The sequence below is a fragment of the Dipteris shenzhenensis genome, chromosome 27 (assembly GCF_047967505.1).
Source record: "Dipteris shenzhenensis isolate YYH24624 ecotype China chromosome 27, Dip_SZ_1.0, whole genome shotgun sequence".
Lineage (NCBI taxonomy): Eukaryota > Viridiplantae > Streptophyta > Polypodiopsida > Gleicheniales > Dipteridaceae > Dipteris > Dipteris shenzhenensis.
In genome coordinates, this window is record NC_141622.1 from 6,309,823 (window position 1) to 6,329,024 (window position 19,202).

The following is a 19,202-nucleotide window of genomic DNA, read 5'->3' on the forward strand; positions in this document are numbered from 1 at the left end:
CAGGATCTTCAGCCTCACCTGATCTTCGAGATGCCATCTTTCGAGAGTTATATAACCTTTTGGGGCACACTCCCACTCCTGCAGACTTATACACATACATGATGGGTACTACAAACACCCCACAAGAGTCGGCAGTACAGACTCCAAACCACCTCAATCCCACACCAATTGAGATTACCCCAGCAGAGTCGAGACAGCCCAGCTGGCTACAGAGCCGAGCCCCTTCTCCCCCCTATGGTCAAGAGATTCTTCTACCTCGCAGAGCCATCGACATACTCTCGTGCCATCGAGAGTTGCTTCTCCAGCTACGAGTGCCAAGCGTACTCCCATGTAGTCAAGAGTCGCTTCTCCAGCTATGAGCAACCAGTGTACTAGCTCGACATGACAGGGCAGCAGGCATAGTAGTAGGGAGAGTGGTGGGGGATGCATGGTAGCCTGCTTTGGGGGAGGGGTAGTGGTGGGGACGAGGATGATTTAGATGATGCAGACGTGCCAGAGGGTGATGGTATGATTTACTATGACATCACTCAGATAGGAGGCATCTTGATGGATGCACGAGGGAAGGACATCATGGCCTTCATGCACTCTATAATTGCTAACATTAACTATAGAGATTGCTTTATTCACTACAAAGACCACCCAAAAAAGTTGGCTGATGAGACCCTCGCTGTTGTTCGCTCTAGGTATCCCAATCCCCCTAATGTTCAGTTCACAGATAAATGGGCCAAGTCAAAGATTGTTACGATACTTGGCAATAAAAGATCTTCGCTTAAGAGGCAGATACTAGCCGAGATTGCCAGGCTTGAGAGAGGTCAACCACCAAGGGGCTAGCCCCACACCACTCACAAGTGTGAGTGGAAGAAAGCAATGAAGGCAGCGAAGGCGGACCCAGTTTGCAGCACGTGGAGACACGAAGGATTCAAATGGAGCAATATGGAAGTGTGCATTTTAGAGCAGGGGGTGTTGAATCATGGGAGGCCCAATTTGTAAGTATTGATGTCAAATTATATTGTTTATGTAGTTTATTAGGAGGTTGTTTCTTTGTACTAATCTCTCCGCAAATTATATCATCTTGCAGCTTGATATCATGGGTAGGTACCCTACTCCTGTCGAGACAGCCTACCACTGCTACCATCACAGAGGAGATATATGGAGGCACTTCTATGATGGCGGGTTGATTACTGAGGAGCAGTATATCTAGGCTACTGGAGCGCCTACCCAAGTATTTGAAAGTAATTAAATAATGTCAATATTATAAGTAAAGATTTGATTTTTCATACATTGATACATGTTCCTCGTTTACAGGACCTTGCGACTGATCAGGAGGGAGAAGATGAGAAAGAAGGGAGCAAAGAAGGGGGCGAAGAAGGGAGCGAAGAAGGGGGCGAAGAAGGGGGCGAGGACGCGGAGAACTTAGATTAGTTATAGAAGTAGTGCTAGCTACTCTTTTTTGTACTTGAAGCCACCGGCTTGGCTTCGTGCCTCTCTTGTATATACACTCCTCTTATTTTTTGTACTTGAAGCCACAGGGTGTGGCTTGGCTTCGTGCTATATGTATATACTTTTTGTGCTATGAATTAATATACACTTCTTTTATTTTTTTGGCTTTGAATTTCCTTGTGCAACGTTCTATCAATTAATGCCTTGTGAACTAAACATTTTGGAGTTGTAAAGTTTTATTCGAAATTGTAATTGTCGGCTATAGACGTGCTTGCAATCATGCTAATTAAAATGCGGTTGGCTATAAGAATTTAATTGCACAATGTGGAAATGGGATTCTTGTAACTACATAGCATACACAACATACACAGCATTCTGTTCAACCACACAAATTTTTGATTTTATTAACAAAAAATATTCTGTAGAGCGTTTATAAGCGCGTCTATAAACGAGTTTATGTACGTGTCTCTTTATTTTTTTAAAATTTCTAGCAAGGCGTCTATTTGCGCGTCTAGGTGCGTCTATATGCGTGTGTATCTGTTATATAGATGCGCCTTTAGATGTGGGTCTGTAGATGTGCCAAAAGATACGCAAATAGACACGCTCGTAAGTTTTTTTTTAAATTATGAAAACGCGTCTGTATGCACGTCTATAGGTGCCTTTTCTTGTTGTGACATAGGAGAGGCAAGCCGGATAGAATAGATAGATATTTTGTTAATGATGAAAACCATGCACAGTTCCATTTCTCAGTTGTGGATTGTTACTCTGGACACACCCCCAAACCTATGAAACTAACCAATTGGGTACAATCAATGTAACAACTCCTCAAAACTTTGCAAACTATGGAGATTTTATGATGTTTTGTGTCACATCTCAATGAATATCGTTTCAAGAATGAAAGGGCGTTGGAATATTTCCAGCCCACATTCGATACTCTTCAACCCATAAACTTTGCAAGGTATATGTCTATATTTAACATGTCTCTCTTCGATGACAACACGTGAGGCTAAAAGATCTTATATTAGGCTTTTCCTTTTCTAGGATCAATAATGTACAAGAGCTGGTTCACCGAGGTGTTTTACACGTCTGCCATACTGTTTCACAGTGGTCTGCCTCATAATAAGGCATGGATGATGGAACAATACGTGCTCCTTATTAGAAACGGTCAAATGAATGAGAATCATGCTTCCCAACTATAAATGAAAGAGAGAGAGAGAGTCAAGGTAGCGTTCTGCACTCGCCAACCTGGAGATCCCAGAGTGCGGGTAACAGAAATCTTCTCTGCCTGATACCAATGGCGTTGAACGCAACCCCCGTCTTCTTATCACTAAGCAACGTCCCCGGATTACCAGGGTATGCTCCGCTCCCAAATATCCCAGCACACACCGTTGCTGCCTCAAGCGGCACTTCTGGATCGCCTTGATAGTATCCGTTTCCCTCAGGATTGGACGCAGCTCCTGCCAGTATGGTGGCTATGTTGATCACCGCCCCGTCCATTCCCACGTCCCCATTTGGCGCTGCTTTGGGAGCTCCCACAGAAACGGGTACGAATTCTGGCAGCGCAAAGGGCCACGCGCACTGTCCTGGACACTGCACGGCAGAGTTTCCCACCCAGGCGTAGGGGACCGCTCCCCCTGAAGTCTGCATACTCGCATGCGTCGCGCATTGGCTCTCGCAGAAGCCTTCTACAATCACGTTATCAGACGTGAGGACCAAGTATAAGACGGAGACAGAGGATCTGTTGGCTTCGAACTTTTGAATCGAGCGTTGGGCAAGGGTTTCGATGTCCGAGGCCTTCAGAATCACACCAAGAGAACAACTTCTATCGGAGATCTGCCCGGCCAGTCTCACGCTCGAAGGTATGGAAGATCCTTCGTGGTCTTTGTAGGAAGTCATGACACTCCACCAAGAGCTTACTGTGGGGGCTCCTGCAGGGCCCTTCGCTGAGATCGAAGCGAAGAGATCGACCACGATTCTCCGCTGGGGTTTAGAAAAATGGCCATACCAGAGAATATAAACGTCCAAAGCGGGTTGATTACAGAGAAGAGGGCCGCCATGGTAGGTCAGAACGGGGCTTGGCTGCTGAACAACGATTGCAGAGGAGCTGAAGGGAGAACGGACAGCGACTGCGGAAGATGAAATAACACACATGGCCAGTAGTAGCAAACGAAGCGAGACTATCGTGAGGTCCTGGAGCAACTGGGAGAAAGACGATGACATCGTTGTCAATTTGTGATGAGGGGAAGATGCAAGGTTTATGGTTGAAGCTAGAGATAAGTAGAAAGCTCCTGTTGAGCTGCTGGCACTAGAACGAGTGCAGGAGACTCGAAGGTGTAGGATGGATACAAATACAGGTATTGTCCCAGCAAATTTATGCATCGTCTAGTGGAGGAGAAGATGCACGATTTGAGTGATATCCAGGCGAAGCTCTCCTGGAGACAAGCTGGCCTGAAGGCCGCGAGGAAACAGATTTGGTTGGATGTTGTCAAAAGAGACGACAAGTTGCAAGCTTCATGCAGTGTGCTGTGGCCGCTGCGTCGTTTCTTTCTTTTGCATGATCGCCCACGAGCTGGACCAGTGGATTTTCCAACTGCAGCTAGGTAATGACCACGGTCCACCAGCTCATCGAATCGAAGGCTTATTACTATGATCATCCAACGGCACAGATCACCACCGGAACTAGTCAACTTCGATCATTAGATCAGTGTTGCGCCCTTGCATCTGTGATGCAATCTTCCCGTATTTACCGCCGCACGCATCAATAACTAACACTAAACCCTCAAGCTTCGCTCTCGTTTCGTGAATATGAATGGCAGCGTCCAACCGTCCCTACAGACACGGAGATATAACTATGCCATCACCGGTGCACGTCTCGTTGTCCCTCATGGCACTATTTGCGTTCATCCTGAGAGCGAGCTGCAAGTTGCAACGCCATAGCTACGATCAGCTGCAGCAACATGACTAACAATTTAAACGTATTGAACTCAATTAAACTTTGTTAAGTGATCTTTGGTAATCCACCCTCATGGATCACTTATTATAATTTCTCATACACGGGTGCATCACGGATCTCAACTGATATGAGGTCGGAGATATTAGGTTTAATATGTACGCCGTGCCTCCAACGTGCTCAATATATTCTTTCGAGCTCTTTTCCCCATGACAAATGGATCTACTTAGTAAGCTCCTTTCTTTAAATGCGCGTTTACATGCCCAATTATCGCTTTTCATTATGTTATTCAAGTAAAAAGATATAACGAAAAGGAGTTTGTTCTCACCATGTGCAATGGGTTCATATCTTTCATTTTATAAGATCCTTGGTAGTTTTATATAAGAAAAGATTGCATAGATTTTTTCGTTGTGCACGTGTGAACCCCTCTTTTGATAATGACATTGTCTTTTCCAAATCTAGTTGTACTACTTAGTGTCCATGACACACCTGAGGGTGGCAACAACTCTTCAAGTGCCACTTTTGTGAGAAGCATCCGTGAAAAGTAAAAATATTAGCTTTTCAAGAAAACTTGCATGCATTAGTGTTGTCCATAATGCCGTGAGAATTCTTGGCTAAGATACATAGGAGAGCAAATGTTCTTTAACCTTTCTAGGATAGTAGCTACGGTGGAGCCATTGGAGACTTTTTGAGAATCATTTCATTCTTTTTTGCTAGCAATCCCTATGTACTTTGATTATGCATGTGGTGGTCGCAAGCTAAGGATGTCCTACCTATATTGGTTGCCCATATTTTTAAGGGAAAAAACATGCATTTTTGGATAATAAATGGCTAATCTCACCTAGTTCCTAAAGAATATCATTTTGTGCTCTCCTAATGAAACATTGTACATCTACTTATACAACCAAATATTCGTCTAATTGAAGATTGGAGATATCTAAGTGCTCATTTCCTCATGTATAGACTGGGTATACAAGGCTTGTTTGATACTTAAACAAGTAGACATTGTAATATTGAATTAGTTATATCTCCCTTATTATACATCATATTTTGAGCTGAATTTTGGAAGAAGTGTAGAGCTTAAATTAATTTATTGATATTTTTTAAAATTTCTTTCTAATTATAAATTAAGTAAAAGTGTTTAAAATCATTAAAAATTTGCATTTTGTTGTCCCTCTCATCAAAGGGACTCGATAATCTATACACTCTAAATATATAGGCAACTCATGGCAGAGAAAGACGAGGGGATGCATATCACAATGGAAGAATGGGAGTATGCTAGGGGATGCTTGAGCAAGGTCGGTATATAGAATCTTATGCATAAGTTAGGAGCTTTCAATAATTTAGATTGCTTATTTAATTGATTTTTTCTTGGTGTAGTGCACTATGTTCAATGCTATATGGTGTGAGGGCAAGCATTTTCAAACACAACGGATTGATGATAAGAGAAACAAACAAGATTGCGGCGTCATTGCTAGCTTTGAGAAAGCCAACGGAGCCATGGATGATTATTGTGGCATAATCCAATATATTATTATGCTTGACTTTCGACGCTTCTTTGTGTATGTTTTGGATGTAAAGTGGTTTAAGGACGTGGTGGAAAGAGGCCCTAATACAACAATCAAACGCCATGCAAGTGGCTTTGTAACTATTGACTCCACAAAGTTTTGGCAAAGTAGGAAGGACACACTAGTACTACCGCAACAATGTGAACAGGTACTATGCACACATATAAAAATACTCGCTTTTAAATATTTGATGCAAGAAAAATAACATGATTATATTTGTGTTTGAATTAGGTTGTCTATCAACCAATGGTGGATAATAATAGATGGCGGCATGTCATACCTATTATGCCACGTTCCAAAGTGATGTATAGTACATTTACTAATATGGAGCGTATGGAGGATGATCATGGCCATGGATGTGATGATAACCGTGATACGAGAGAGGAGGATGATCATGAGATAGGAGATACAGATATTGAGGCCATTACCCGTGAGGACGAGCCTACCATTCAAGATGCTGATTTCGATGAGCACATGAGTGGCACAAGTAGTAGTGGGTTGAATGTATTTGTAGATCTAAACACTTGTTTGGATTTTGAAGTAGATAGTTGGGCAAGGGTTGATCTCATTGAGGATGAGATTGAACCGTAGCCCCATAATTAATATTGGCAAAACTATTTTACATATTGTCTCATTCTCCTCACCTCACTTAATTCTTGTATATGTGGGCTTGCAAAAAATTATGTGCTTTGGTAATCATGGGCAATATTGTTTGGAAAGCAATGACATACACCAAAATCTCACTTTTTGTATTCTCTGGTTTGTGTCTATCTATGCGTCTAAATGCACGTCTAATTCTTAGTGTAAATGCACAAATAAACGCGCTAATACACGCGCAAATAGACACGCTAATAAATGCGATGTTAGATGGGCTCGTATTTTTATAGTTTACATGTGCAAATAGACGTGTTAATACACGCGCAAATTGACGAGTCATTAGACATGCTTTTAGATGCGCCCGTAATTCCTCTACTAAAGCAATGCCTATAGATGCGCCCGCTATTTTGCATGTCTACCAAGTGCGTCTATAGTTGCTTTGTGTTGTTGTGAACAATGGTGATCTTATTAGCTTGTCAAGTCATCACACATAGTTATCATAGCCATAGTACATGTTTTATTTTACATTAATTTTACTAAAACCACTCTTCCATAGTTTTTGTATTTTATAGATCTTCTTGACCACTTTTTAGGAATTTCTTCGAGCATTTTTATGCTTTTTTCTAGCACCTTTTGACCACTATTTAGCACTATTTGACCATAATAAGCCTATAATTTATTGGATAAGCACAACTGCAACCAACAAAGTGGTTTTAGGATTTACTTAAACATTAATTTTAAATACATTGTTCCAACCAATGGCCTAGTCTTAAACATTAATTTTAAACTATTCATTAAATTATAACTAGTTTCAACCATGGGCTGGTAGCATGCTAAAATCATAAATTATTAAACTATTAAAAAACACAGCTGACAACCACTAATCTTAAACTATTAGTTACACTCTCATTCACCAGAACAACATGCTATTCCAACCAATGGGCTGGTTTAAATAATAGCAAGTTGGTTTTAAACCTGCTTGATGGCATGCTAAGAACATAAATTAGACTATTAAAAAATGCAATTGTTTCAACCATCAGAGTTGGAAAAGCAACAAAGAACATCAATTAAACTATAACAAAGCATAATAAATGTGAAATAGATGGTTGTTTGTTTCTAGAAGGCCATGAATAATTCCACTAAACATATATGGCATGTCTATATGGCCCTACTCTTGAAGTGGACCCCTTATGGTCCACATTGACTTTGGCACTATGTGAAACACAGCAATGACATCACATGATGTAAAATATATGTGAAGTTCATAACAAGTTTGTATATATTAATAAGTTTGTATAAATTACTCCAGGCATTATGGCCCACACCAACTAGATCCATGCAAAGTATTTTTTGAAGCTTAAATTAAGGCCAATCCTAAAAGACATTAAGGGCAATCCTAAAGCTTAACCAAGATCGTATCCATATAAATATCAAGATATTTCATATAAGACCATTAAATGTATTCAAAAGACCAAAATTCATAATAAGTTTGTATATATTATATTATAAAAAGGCCTTGTGCTTATACAAGAATGCAATAGTCACTAGGACAAGATTCATAACAAGTTTGTATATATTAATAATCTTAAAAAGTGTTCGGTCGACATAAGAATGCTCAGAGTTGAGCAAGTGCTTGAGTTGCTCAACTTCACAAAATTTCTCTACTCAACTGGTGAGCTACTCAACTTGACCTTTAGGATGGTCAATCCATTTCTTGGTGTTGCAAAAACTTCCACAATATTATTTATGTAGCTTGATCCATAAATAAAGTGAATTATTGTGGGAATCAAATGCAAACCTCACATGGAATAAATGGGGTAGATTGCCAATCCAATTAAGGTCCTACAACATATCACCCACTCTACAACCATGGGAGAGAGCTGCCACAGCTAGGAAGAAGAATATAATAAGTTAGAGCTAGAGGTGGGACATAGCACTTGGTGGACCTACAGGATGGAGCAGGAGGTGCATTAAGTGGGTTGAGTAGGAGACAAGGGTGGAGTAGTGTGACATTGAAGAGGCTTGTGGATACGAGGGTAGAGTAGTGTGAAGTCAATCTCAAGGGTGGTGGAGATGATGAGGGTGGAGCAGTGTGAAATCGACGGGCTATATGGCACTTAAATAGCCTATGCCCACAATACTATCTCGATGAGCAATTAACTATTTTGATTAAATTTCCAATTTAGAAGCAATAGTCTACTTACTATCATTTGAAGGAGCACTTAAAAATTGATTGTAGGGTCAATGTACGATAGGGTGTAGCCAATCATGGAACTATCTTCAAGGCTGTTTTGGGGCCACAACGCAATGCACTAGTGGGCAAGATTTTGAGTATCGGATGAACTCACACCCTCACCAGAATTTTTTTCAATGTTATGATTGCTGCACTAGCATAATAATGAGACACAATCTGTCAAAACTTGCTGTTTAAACACTACATAGCTCAACAGATGGCACTACACTGAGCAATTATGCCCTTGTTCACGTAGTCTCTATGCTACACCTTTGTGCATCAGACTATCCACAATCTATCCTATCGTAAACTTGTAGCTCGCCACCTGTCATCTAGGCGTAGCTTTTCTATGTTGATCTACATTCGAGACCACCATGCTGACAAGGTGGTGATGTTGGCTTCAAGCAACCAACATGCTAGTTCTTGGAGTTATTTAAGTGGTGGTTGCCCAGTAGTTGTAGCTACTCCTAAACCAAAGAAAATGTATTTATATTAATTGGTTGGGTCACATGAGAGTATCATGGGAGTCTGACAATTGTTCATATATTTTGCATTGAGGGGTCCTCTTTCATGTCAATATGCCCCTTGAGGGGTACCCTTTATGGGTAAAGGCCATATAGATATGCCACATATGTCTAATGGCATGTCGATATGCCACATATGTCTAACAGCATGTCAATATGGCCCTTGCCCCTAAACGGGACCCCTCAATGGCCATATCAACAATTGCATTTCTAAGTAGCTTAATTTATGTTCTTAGCATGCCATCAAGCAGATTTAAAACCAACCTGTTGGTTGGAACAACATGTTGCTATAGTGTAAAGAGAGTGCAATTAATAGTTTAAAACAAGCGGTTAAAGAAAAATGTATTTCCTTATGCAACCACCTTGCTGGTTCTATTTTAGTGTAGGTGCAGTTAATCCTAAACCAATGAAAATGTATTTCCTTGCAAGCGCCTCGATGTCTCTTGAAACTATTTTAGTGCTACTTGGAGTTAATCCTAAAACCAAGGAAATTGTATTTTCTTGTACACCAATTGTTTATGCAATGACTGTGATAATAGTACCATTTATATTAAAGTTGAAACAAAAGAGATTACATCTAGCATGTATAACAACTCAGCCATTGCTGAGATCAAAATTTGAACAAAATACATTACGTCCAAAGACAATATATAACAACTCAACAATTGCTGAGAGCCTCATTGAGCAAAAATTGAACAGAAGAGATTACATCTACATCCAAAGATAGTTTATAATAACTTAGTAATTACTAAGAGCCTCATTGAGCAAAAAATGAACAAAAGAGATTAAGTCTATATCCATAGACAATTTATAACTACTAAGCAATTGTTGAGAGTCTCATTAAGCAAAAATTAAACCAAAAAGATTACATCTACATCCAAAGACAATTTATAGCAACTCAACAATTGCTAAGAGCCTCATTGAGCAAAAAATAAACAAAAGAGATTATTTCCAAAGATATTTTTTTTGCCATAAAGAGATTATATCCAAAGAATTTTTTTTGTGATAATAGTATTATATTAAGTTAAAGCAAAAGATTATATCTGGCAAGGATAACCACTTAGCCGTTACTAAGAGCCTCATTGAGAAAAAGTTACAAAGAGGATAACCATGCATCCATTGCTAAGAGCCTCGTCGAGGAAAAGTTACAAAGAGTATATTTGTACAACTTAGTATTGTTGAGAGAATAATTGGGACTTGCTGTAGACAACAATACATTATCGTATTCACTGAGGCCAACTTGCTATGCCCGAATTTTTAGGGAGTCGATGGAGGAGATGATGGAGAGGGTGAAGATCGTGCATGATTGCAAGAGTCAAAAACCAAAGCCGAGGCCAACAACAATATTGGAAATCTATATCCTAAAAATTCTTAGCCCTTTCCCAACGTCTCCAGGGAATCCATAGAATAAAACACAAAGAGGCTAGCTATGTGCATGCCATCCAAGGTGACAACCTGGAGATGTTGGGGGAGATGATGGAAACTACAAAGACTATGCACCAGAGCAGGCATTTCAATTCTTATTGAGTGCAACACAATGACCTTGTACAAGAAACCAGACAAGATGGGTATTGTTGTCTTGGGTTCCTAGCATGGCGATGATGAAGAGGTGAAAAGCCTTGGGTGAGTAGTGGAGCGAATGAGCAAGGGAGTGGATAAGAGCTAGAGGAGGAGCGTGGACCAAAGTAGCAGAGCAGGGGCGGATGGGAGTTGGAGGGAGCATGGAACAAAGTCATGAAGTAGGGGTAGATGAGATCTGAAAGTGGGGAGCATGGAGAGAAGTAGCCAAATAGCATTCTCCATGTTCGAGGCCATGGTTAAATAGTAACAATGGCACTTTACTTAATCATCAAAATCATAATGAGCCACCTTCAATTAATCAAAATTCAAGCCACCACTATGGTGACTAGAGGACTACTTGCATGTATGCAAGATCGGTGGTGCCATACAAATAATCGTGAGTCATCTTGAGGCCATCTTCAATTAATCAAAATTGGAGCCATCAATTAATCACATGCTTGGACACTTGGGCAATGTTGTATTTTGCAGACATTCTTTGCTATGCAAAGCTTTAATATCAAAAGGCCTTCAAAAATTTCAGGCTTCAAAATAAAGGCTGCCATTTTTTTAATTTATAAGGCTACAGTAAAATCTATCCTTCTCATTAAAGGTGAGGGTGCTGCGGTGACTGGCAATTAATTGAACTAGATTGCTTGTTTTGCCCCAAAAATAATTGCATGCAAGCCCATCTAAATTATGGAATCATGAGATGCTATTTTATCACATGCCATCATGATGATGACTAGTAATTAACTGCACTAAAAATAATAGTAAAATATTACTTCTCAATGGGGACATAAAATCACATACAACGCCTGTCCAAATAATCATGGAGGAGCTACCACCATGTCGATGACTGGTAATTCATTGCATACATGCCGGTGGTGCCATCCAATATTCATGAAGGAGCCACCATGCTGGTGATAGATAAGGGTTTTACAGACTAGCACACCTTGGGCTGCACCGCCCATGGATCATGGATGGGCAACATTGACACCACCCATGATGCATTCAATGCACCATGGGTGGGCATGGGCGGTCATAGTCTATAAACACCCTCGGATTGCATGCAAGTCTAGTGGTGCCATCCAAATAATCATGAAGGAGCTACTATGTTGGTGACTGGTAATTAAATCGTATGCAAGCCTGGTGGTGTTAATTGCACTCGATTAATCAAAATTTGAGCCACCAATAAATCACATGCCATCCATCCTAGTAAGCATGGATCTACCATGCCTGGCAATGATGACATCATGGGCCACTGCAGTTTCTCAAAGTGCTCAACCAACACATCACAGCTGCAACCATCATGGTGGTTGACAACTAGCATGGTGGTTGAATATCAACCACCTCCACCCCCCGATATTTCATAAAATTCAAATGAAAATTAACCAACATAAAAGTAGCAGCAAGCATAGTGGCTGCAACCATTGGGCCCTTTTGTGTCTAAAACTATCTCTCCCCTCCCTGATAAGCATCTCTCCCTCTCTTTCTTCCACTCTCTTACTTGCAAGCCTCCCCAACAAGCTACATTCCCATGCATGTAGTAGATAATCTTTCTCTGCAAACTGATACACTTAGAATGGTGGCTAAAAGTAGCAAATATTGGCTCTTCATCATCACCCTAAACTTCACAAAAAATGGCTACACCCAATCATGCATTGGCCCCTAGTTATGAAAGCATACAATCTCAAGTAGCTAACCATTGTTATTCACAGTCAAGATTCCTAAGTATCAGCACAAGTGTTTTCTTATTATGGCTAGGCTAGGGATTTCTTTTCATGTGCTAGGATTGTTAGTTTAGAACACACTACATACATATAGCACATTCGATGTATCACACTTACATATAGACTCCCAACTAGGATTAGCATGGCAGTTGTTATTTCAACCACCGAGCTTGGAAAATAATATTTCCTCTCTATCTGTCTCTCTCTCCCCCCCCCCCAATCACAAGTGCACCCTCAAAACTATTTTCCCATTAGATAGAGTTTTTCCTTCGGATTCCAACATAGTAATTAACCACACCTTGGCTAATAGCATTGAAGGCCAAGGGTCCAATGTTAGCTTGGGTGTAGCCAATCGTGGAACTATTTGTGGGGCCATTTTGGGGCCGCGACACGATGTGCTTTTAGGTGAATATTTGAATTTTGCGCGGACCCACGCTCTCATCGAAAATTTTTCCGACGTCATGAAGGCACATTGGCATAATAATGAGATGCAATCTGTTTGTTCATAAGACTACATTGCTCGACACATGGCATCTCTACATTGCTTCGCGCAGCACAATCTTTGGCCTGCGCCGCCTGATCACTTATTATTGTGCAGTCTTTTGCTATAGCTTTGCCACATGTCACTGGGCACGCACCCATGTAGATCATTAAAATTGAAGGTTGTCTTGGAGAGACCACCGTGCTAGTTCTAACCGTAATAATTAGACGCAATCTATCATTCTAAACACCGTCGTAGCGTAGCCTCTGGCATGATCACGTGTCATCATGCAACCTTTTGTCGCTTCTTTACCCGCATCCCATGCAAATCATAGTTTAGCTTAGAGAGACCACTGCACTAGTTTTTGGCATAATAATGAGACGCAATCTATCATTTTGAGCATCACCTTAGCGCAGTCTCTGGTGTGACCACCTGTTATCGCCCATAATTCAAGGTTATAGTTCCATTACCTATTCTTACATATTACGAGAGGAGATCTATGAAAGCTTGCACCGTGTTGGTTCTTGGAGTTATAGCTCCGTTAGCTATTTTTATGTATTACGGGAGGAGATGTATGAAAGCCACCGTGCTGGTTCTTGGAGTTATATATTTGTGTACCAAGGAAAATGTATTCCGTTGTGCAACCAAGCAAAATGCAATTGATGATATGGTCCTTGAAGGGTCCCCTTTAGGGGCAACGGCCATATCTACGTGCATTATATAATATCGAGGATGCCACTGGACAAAAATAGCATGTTGATATGGCCCTTGCCCCTAAAGGGGAACCCTCAAGGGCCATATTGTCAATTGCATTTTTTGAAAGTTTAATTGTATTTTTCTAGATGTATCTCCATGCAACCACAACGGTGGGGTCATTGGAGTTATTTTAGCACTATTTTGGTCATAAACCAAGGAAATTGTAGTCCTTCTTTCCTGGTATTTTAGTCCTTGTTGCAATAAAAATAAATGATAGAAAAAGTACTATTTATCGAGTAAAAATTGAGCAAAAGAGATTACAATGTATATTTATGTCCAATAATAGGTTATATAAAAATTATCAACTTATACCGAGCAAAAATTGAACAGAGGATCTTACATTTATAAAAACTCAGCAATTGCTGAGCGCCTTAAACAAAAGATTACAGGTAGCGGCCCTGTGAATATCCTCCAAGCTATTTCTTTCTTTTGCTTCGGTCTGCTTGGCAAAGATGCAACCACTTGGAATTTTTTCGTCCGCTCATGCAAGGTCCTTGGATCTGCAAAAAATTTTTATTGGACAAACTCGCCACATGTGACAATAAAGATTATAGAACACCGAGCTGCCACGATAGAATTCACATTGAGCTCGGGCTTGTATAGCGTAAAGTTGAATGATGAATTCAAAAAGAACCACCCATCTAACAATGATTTGATTTCTTGTTTGGTTGCTCTATATCCCGCATCCTCCCACACCATGATATTTGACATGGTTCGATCGGAAGCCATGACTCGCATCGACGAGCAAGAAGCTCACTAGATATTAGATTTGCAAGTAACAAACGGAGGTCAAAGCAATATCCTGATGATTGACCAGTTACATGCTCTAGCCACAATCATGCCCCTCTTATGTACCCATAAAAAGAGGGTTTATTCAACAAAATATAGACTTGCCAACAAAGGACATAGCTAGAGCCTTTGAGGAAAGCCACAAGGAAACTGCTCACAGCTTCAAGGCTACATGCAACAAGATCTACAAATGCAAAGCCGCAATGTGCCAAGCAAACAACGAAGTTCTAGCAAACAGTGTGCTTGCATTTATCCAGCAAGAGAACCAGCAAGACAGCGACAACTTCACGGGCCAACTGCTAAGGCCTAGCACCACTAAGCATCATGAAAGCTCACCAAGATTATCATAAAAAATTCAATGACACACCAAGTTTCGCTTGTAGCTCTTGCGAGTGCCTGACTTTCAAGTCAAATTGATAGCAACAAACATTGAACTGCTGGCAGAGGGACAAAGTGAGGGCATCTCCAACCCGATGGCAAAATCAAACAAGCTGATTTGCTCATTGTGTTATGGCCATCTTCAGAACAACAAAAAGCCCAGGTTCTCGAAAGACAAGATATAAATGGCCGAGGCACAGAAAAGTTACACTGCAACTCTCAATAAAGTCAAAGAATGACTTGTTTCAATTATAATACCTTTTGCACATATCAAACAATTGACGTACGAAGGGCAGCTAGGCTTGCATGGTAGCGTCATCAATGTTTTTGCTGATATTGACAGGGCTCAACAAGTCCTTTTTTGCTTCATCACTGACAGTGTGACAGTCACAATCGCAATCAAACGGTGTTTGCAATATAAACACAACCACATCAGTGGTTTGGTGCGTCCCACCTTGACAATGCGTGCACTGCGAGAAATGCTACACATGCCTCTTTCCTTACAAAACAATGTGAAAAGAAACGTAGCGTGTATGCAGCCAACACGATCATGGCTTAATATGGGTGGACGATGCACCCAGTTATAACAACTGTAGTGACAACAACATAGAACAATTCATCGACAGATACATCACAACAAACATCACAATGACCTCAACATTGACCAAAAGGATTTGCAATCCCACGAGCATAGGCAAACTTGCAGGAGGGAAAAAAGTGAATGCAGGTTTGGGCTCGATTTGGGTTTCCACAACTGCCTATGCAGCAAACAAACATCCTTAGGCCTTTGCCCAATGAGATGAACAAGACCTTGCACAAACAAAACTACATAAAAGTCAAGACAGCTTTTCAAGACACAACAATCACTGCGCTCATAATTGATGCTTTCCTCCAAACAATACCAATGTCTAAAGCAGAATACAAACTCGCTATTAGGAGCAGTCTTTCCCAAGACAAAGTCTTCATCAAAAGAGACCCAAAGGATATTTACACAAATAATTTCAATCCCACTTTGACAAAACTCCGGGGAGCGAACACTGACGTCCAATTCATTTTGAACCCTCACAAAGCAACATCTTACTGCACGTCCTACATGACAAAGATCGACAAAGAAACAAGTGATGCTGTAAAGTCAACGATGGGCCAAATCTTTAGAGAAAACATTCCCATAGATGAAAACGTGTTTTTGTAAAGTCTGCGATGGGCCAAAGCTTTAGAGAAAACATTCCTATAGATGAACGTGTTCGTAAATTCGGCAATGTAATTCTTAACACACAACACATCAGTGTACAACAAGCTGTCTACCTATGCCTTTCAGTTCCATTGACAACTTCCATAAGAGAGAATTCATGTACATACAAACAAATCCAATTGAGGATAGGACACTCCAGTTAAAGCGTAGTGTGGAGATGCTACACCCAGAAAGCACTGACATCTTCTTTGATGACATCATCAAAAAATATATCGCTAGGAAAGCAACCTTACTCGATGTATGCTTGGCTTCATTTGTGAGTGGTTACACTGTAAAAAAGTGAAGCACCAAGAAATGAAAAAGAAAGAGAATAATACGTTTCAATAATTATAAGAAAGTGAAAGAACCAGAAAACCATCACAGGGAACTTTGCCTGCTATACTTACCATTTCAAAAGAGCGAACACGCATTGGACAACACATTCCAAACTTGGAAAGACATGTTTGAACAACATCGAAAACTTATTGATTTTCATCAAACATTGTCCGATAAGTTTCTTGTTGTTCCAACAACATTAGAAGCCACCACCAGTGCCTCCTCCAGATCCATGAGCAATAACCAGACTATACTTTCTGGTGACAAATATGACTTTGGCCTTGACATGGACTCTTGCAAGAAGATGAAAAACAACAACGTGCTTCAACATTGCAAGCAAATAGCTTTAGCAAGAACGACAAATACTACGAATGCCTGAGAAAAATGAACCACGGGCAACGAATCATTTTGGACGACATCATGCTAAGGAAAAGAACAGAACCAAACGAGCAGTTCACCTGTTCATATCAAGCAATGCAGGAGCAAGGAAAACATTCATTATGACAGTAGTAGGAGAAGCATTACACCGTCACTACTTGCACAAATCAACCTCAGATGTTGACTTGCCAAAAATCTTATTATTGGCCTACATTGGCAAAGCGGCACGAGCAATTAATGGAAGCACAATACACGCAACCCTCCATCTACCATTGTTGACAAGTTTGTATGCAGGTCTATCAATAGAGAAGCTACAAACACAATACAAAGACGTCGAGGCGATCTTAATAAATGAGATATCTTTGGTTGGAATAAACACATTCCTTGTAGCGGACATGCAAATGAGAGAGATAAAACACAACCACTACAAGCCCTTCGACGGAGTAGACCTGCTATGTGGCAGCAACCTTTGCTAGGCAAGCCTAGTAAAAGACTCCTGGATTTTTGATGAACTGCAAGCAACAAACACACCAATGTTGGGATCGTTTTGGAGAACACATGCCAAATACTACAAGCTGCAGTAGCAGCTAATGCACCAAGAGAATTTCGCGTTCTTGGAGGTACTCAACAAAATAAGGAGGAATACAAACTGGCGAAGACATCCAGAACCTTAATGAGCGTCACTTCCAAAGCCTTGCACAAAAGAATGACATCCCACACTTATTTTACACTAACAATGTGAAGGACAAACACAATGTAGCTGTGTTTTAAAGCCTGGATGCCTTTCCACACATTCTTGAGGCAACCGATGTTAGGCATAGGACTTGTAGCAAAACAGTAACTGTATCGGATGACCCTAGGAGAACAGCTGGCCTATACAACCAACTATGCTTGAAACCTAGAATGATCATAGAAATATGATGAGGAAACCTTGATATCAATGATGGCATCGTGAATGGTGTTGACAGCGTTTTCAAGGACTCGGACATGTCATGAAAATCATCTATTATCTGGATAGAATTGAATGACAAAAAAGTGCAAGAGTGCGCTACGAATACAAACAACTATACGATGACAATAAGCTAACATCATGGACATCGATACTACGCGTCGCCTGCAAAGTCCAGATTGGCAACAACCAACTAAACACAATCACCGGGAAACAAATTTTGATCCAACATGCAGTTGGAAGAACAATTCACTGATTGTCGCGAGGGCTGACATTGGAATCCCTCGCACTCGACGCAACATGAATAAGGACACATGGTCTACTGTACACACAATGTCGAGAGTCCGCAACCCAACAAATTTGTACTTCCTTTCAAAACTAGAAAACAAGCAGATAAAAGTAGACACACAGGTCTTACAAGAACTTTCAAGATTACAAATAGAATCCAGTTGGCAATTCAAACAAATGGATTTTGCCAAAAACAACCACCATGAAAAAACATTACAAAGCTTAAACACGCGATCATTTTAGCTTCACTGGGACGATATAATGGGCTCCAGAAGCATCCTTGTGGCAACCGTCTTGCGCTTGCAAGAAACACACATGCAAATACATCCCACAAAGGATTTGCCATTTTTTAACAAATTCTCGATACACACATGCAAATACATCCCACAAAGTATTTGCCATTTTTTAACAAATTCTCGACATCAAAAAGGCTAGGGCTGGTAACTTTTTATCGAGACGAGCTGGTATCGATCAAACAAAATGAAAGTTTTGAAGGAAGATGTGAATGCTTGCTTTTGGTCTTCCTAATAAATAAAAATGATAAGTTGGCGGTTCTTAACACATACAGATCACCAAAAACAAAAATAGAAACATCGATTCAAAGTATCGACATAATGCTAAGGGAAATACCGCAGGGGGCAATAACATAAGTTGTGGGTGACTTCAACGTCGACTACAATTAAGACAGAGCCCCATCAACAATGAGATTGAAAGAACTATTGCGAAACCACGAGATGACAATTGATTTTCGAAAGCACAACAATACACGGGACTACTATTCATCACATATGGACCAACTCAAAACAAGAGAGCTCAAAAAAACGGAACAAATTATGTTTATTGGTCCGACCATTCACTACTCTATACATCAATACAAGCATAAAATAAAACAAATAATTCCTCCCTGGACTGAAACAAAACTCCAACTTGGCCGATAAATGTGATTAATATCCATCAAAGGTTCGACCGCTTCCCCATGGGTTGACAAAGGGCCAAACAACAACTACATATGTG

General features: G+C 40.5%; 1 protein-coding gene across 1 annotated transcript; it reads right to left on the bottom strand.

Moving 5' to 3' along the window:
* Positions 1–2,658: 2,658 nt before the first annotated feature.
* LOC147883797 (protein PHOSPHATE-INDUCED 1 homolog) lies at positions 2,659–3,660 on the bottom strand. The gene has a single exon (XM_087398855.1). It carries the CDS (start codon positions 3,658–3,660, stop codon positions 2,659–2,661), a length of 1,002 nt encoding a protein of 333 aa, XP_087254981.1.
* Positions 3,661–19,202: the final 15,542 nt, after the last annotated feature.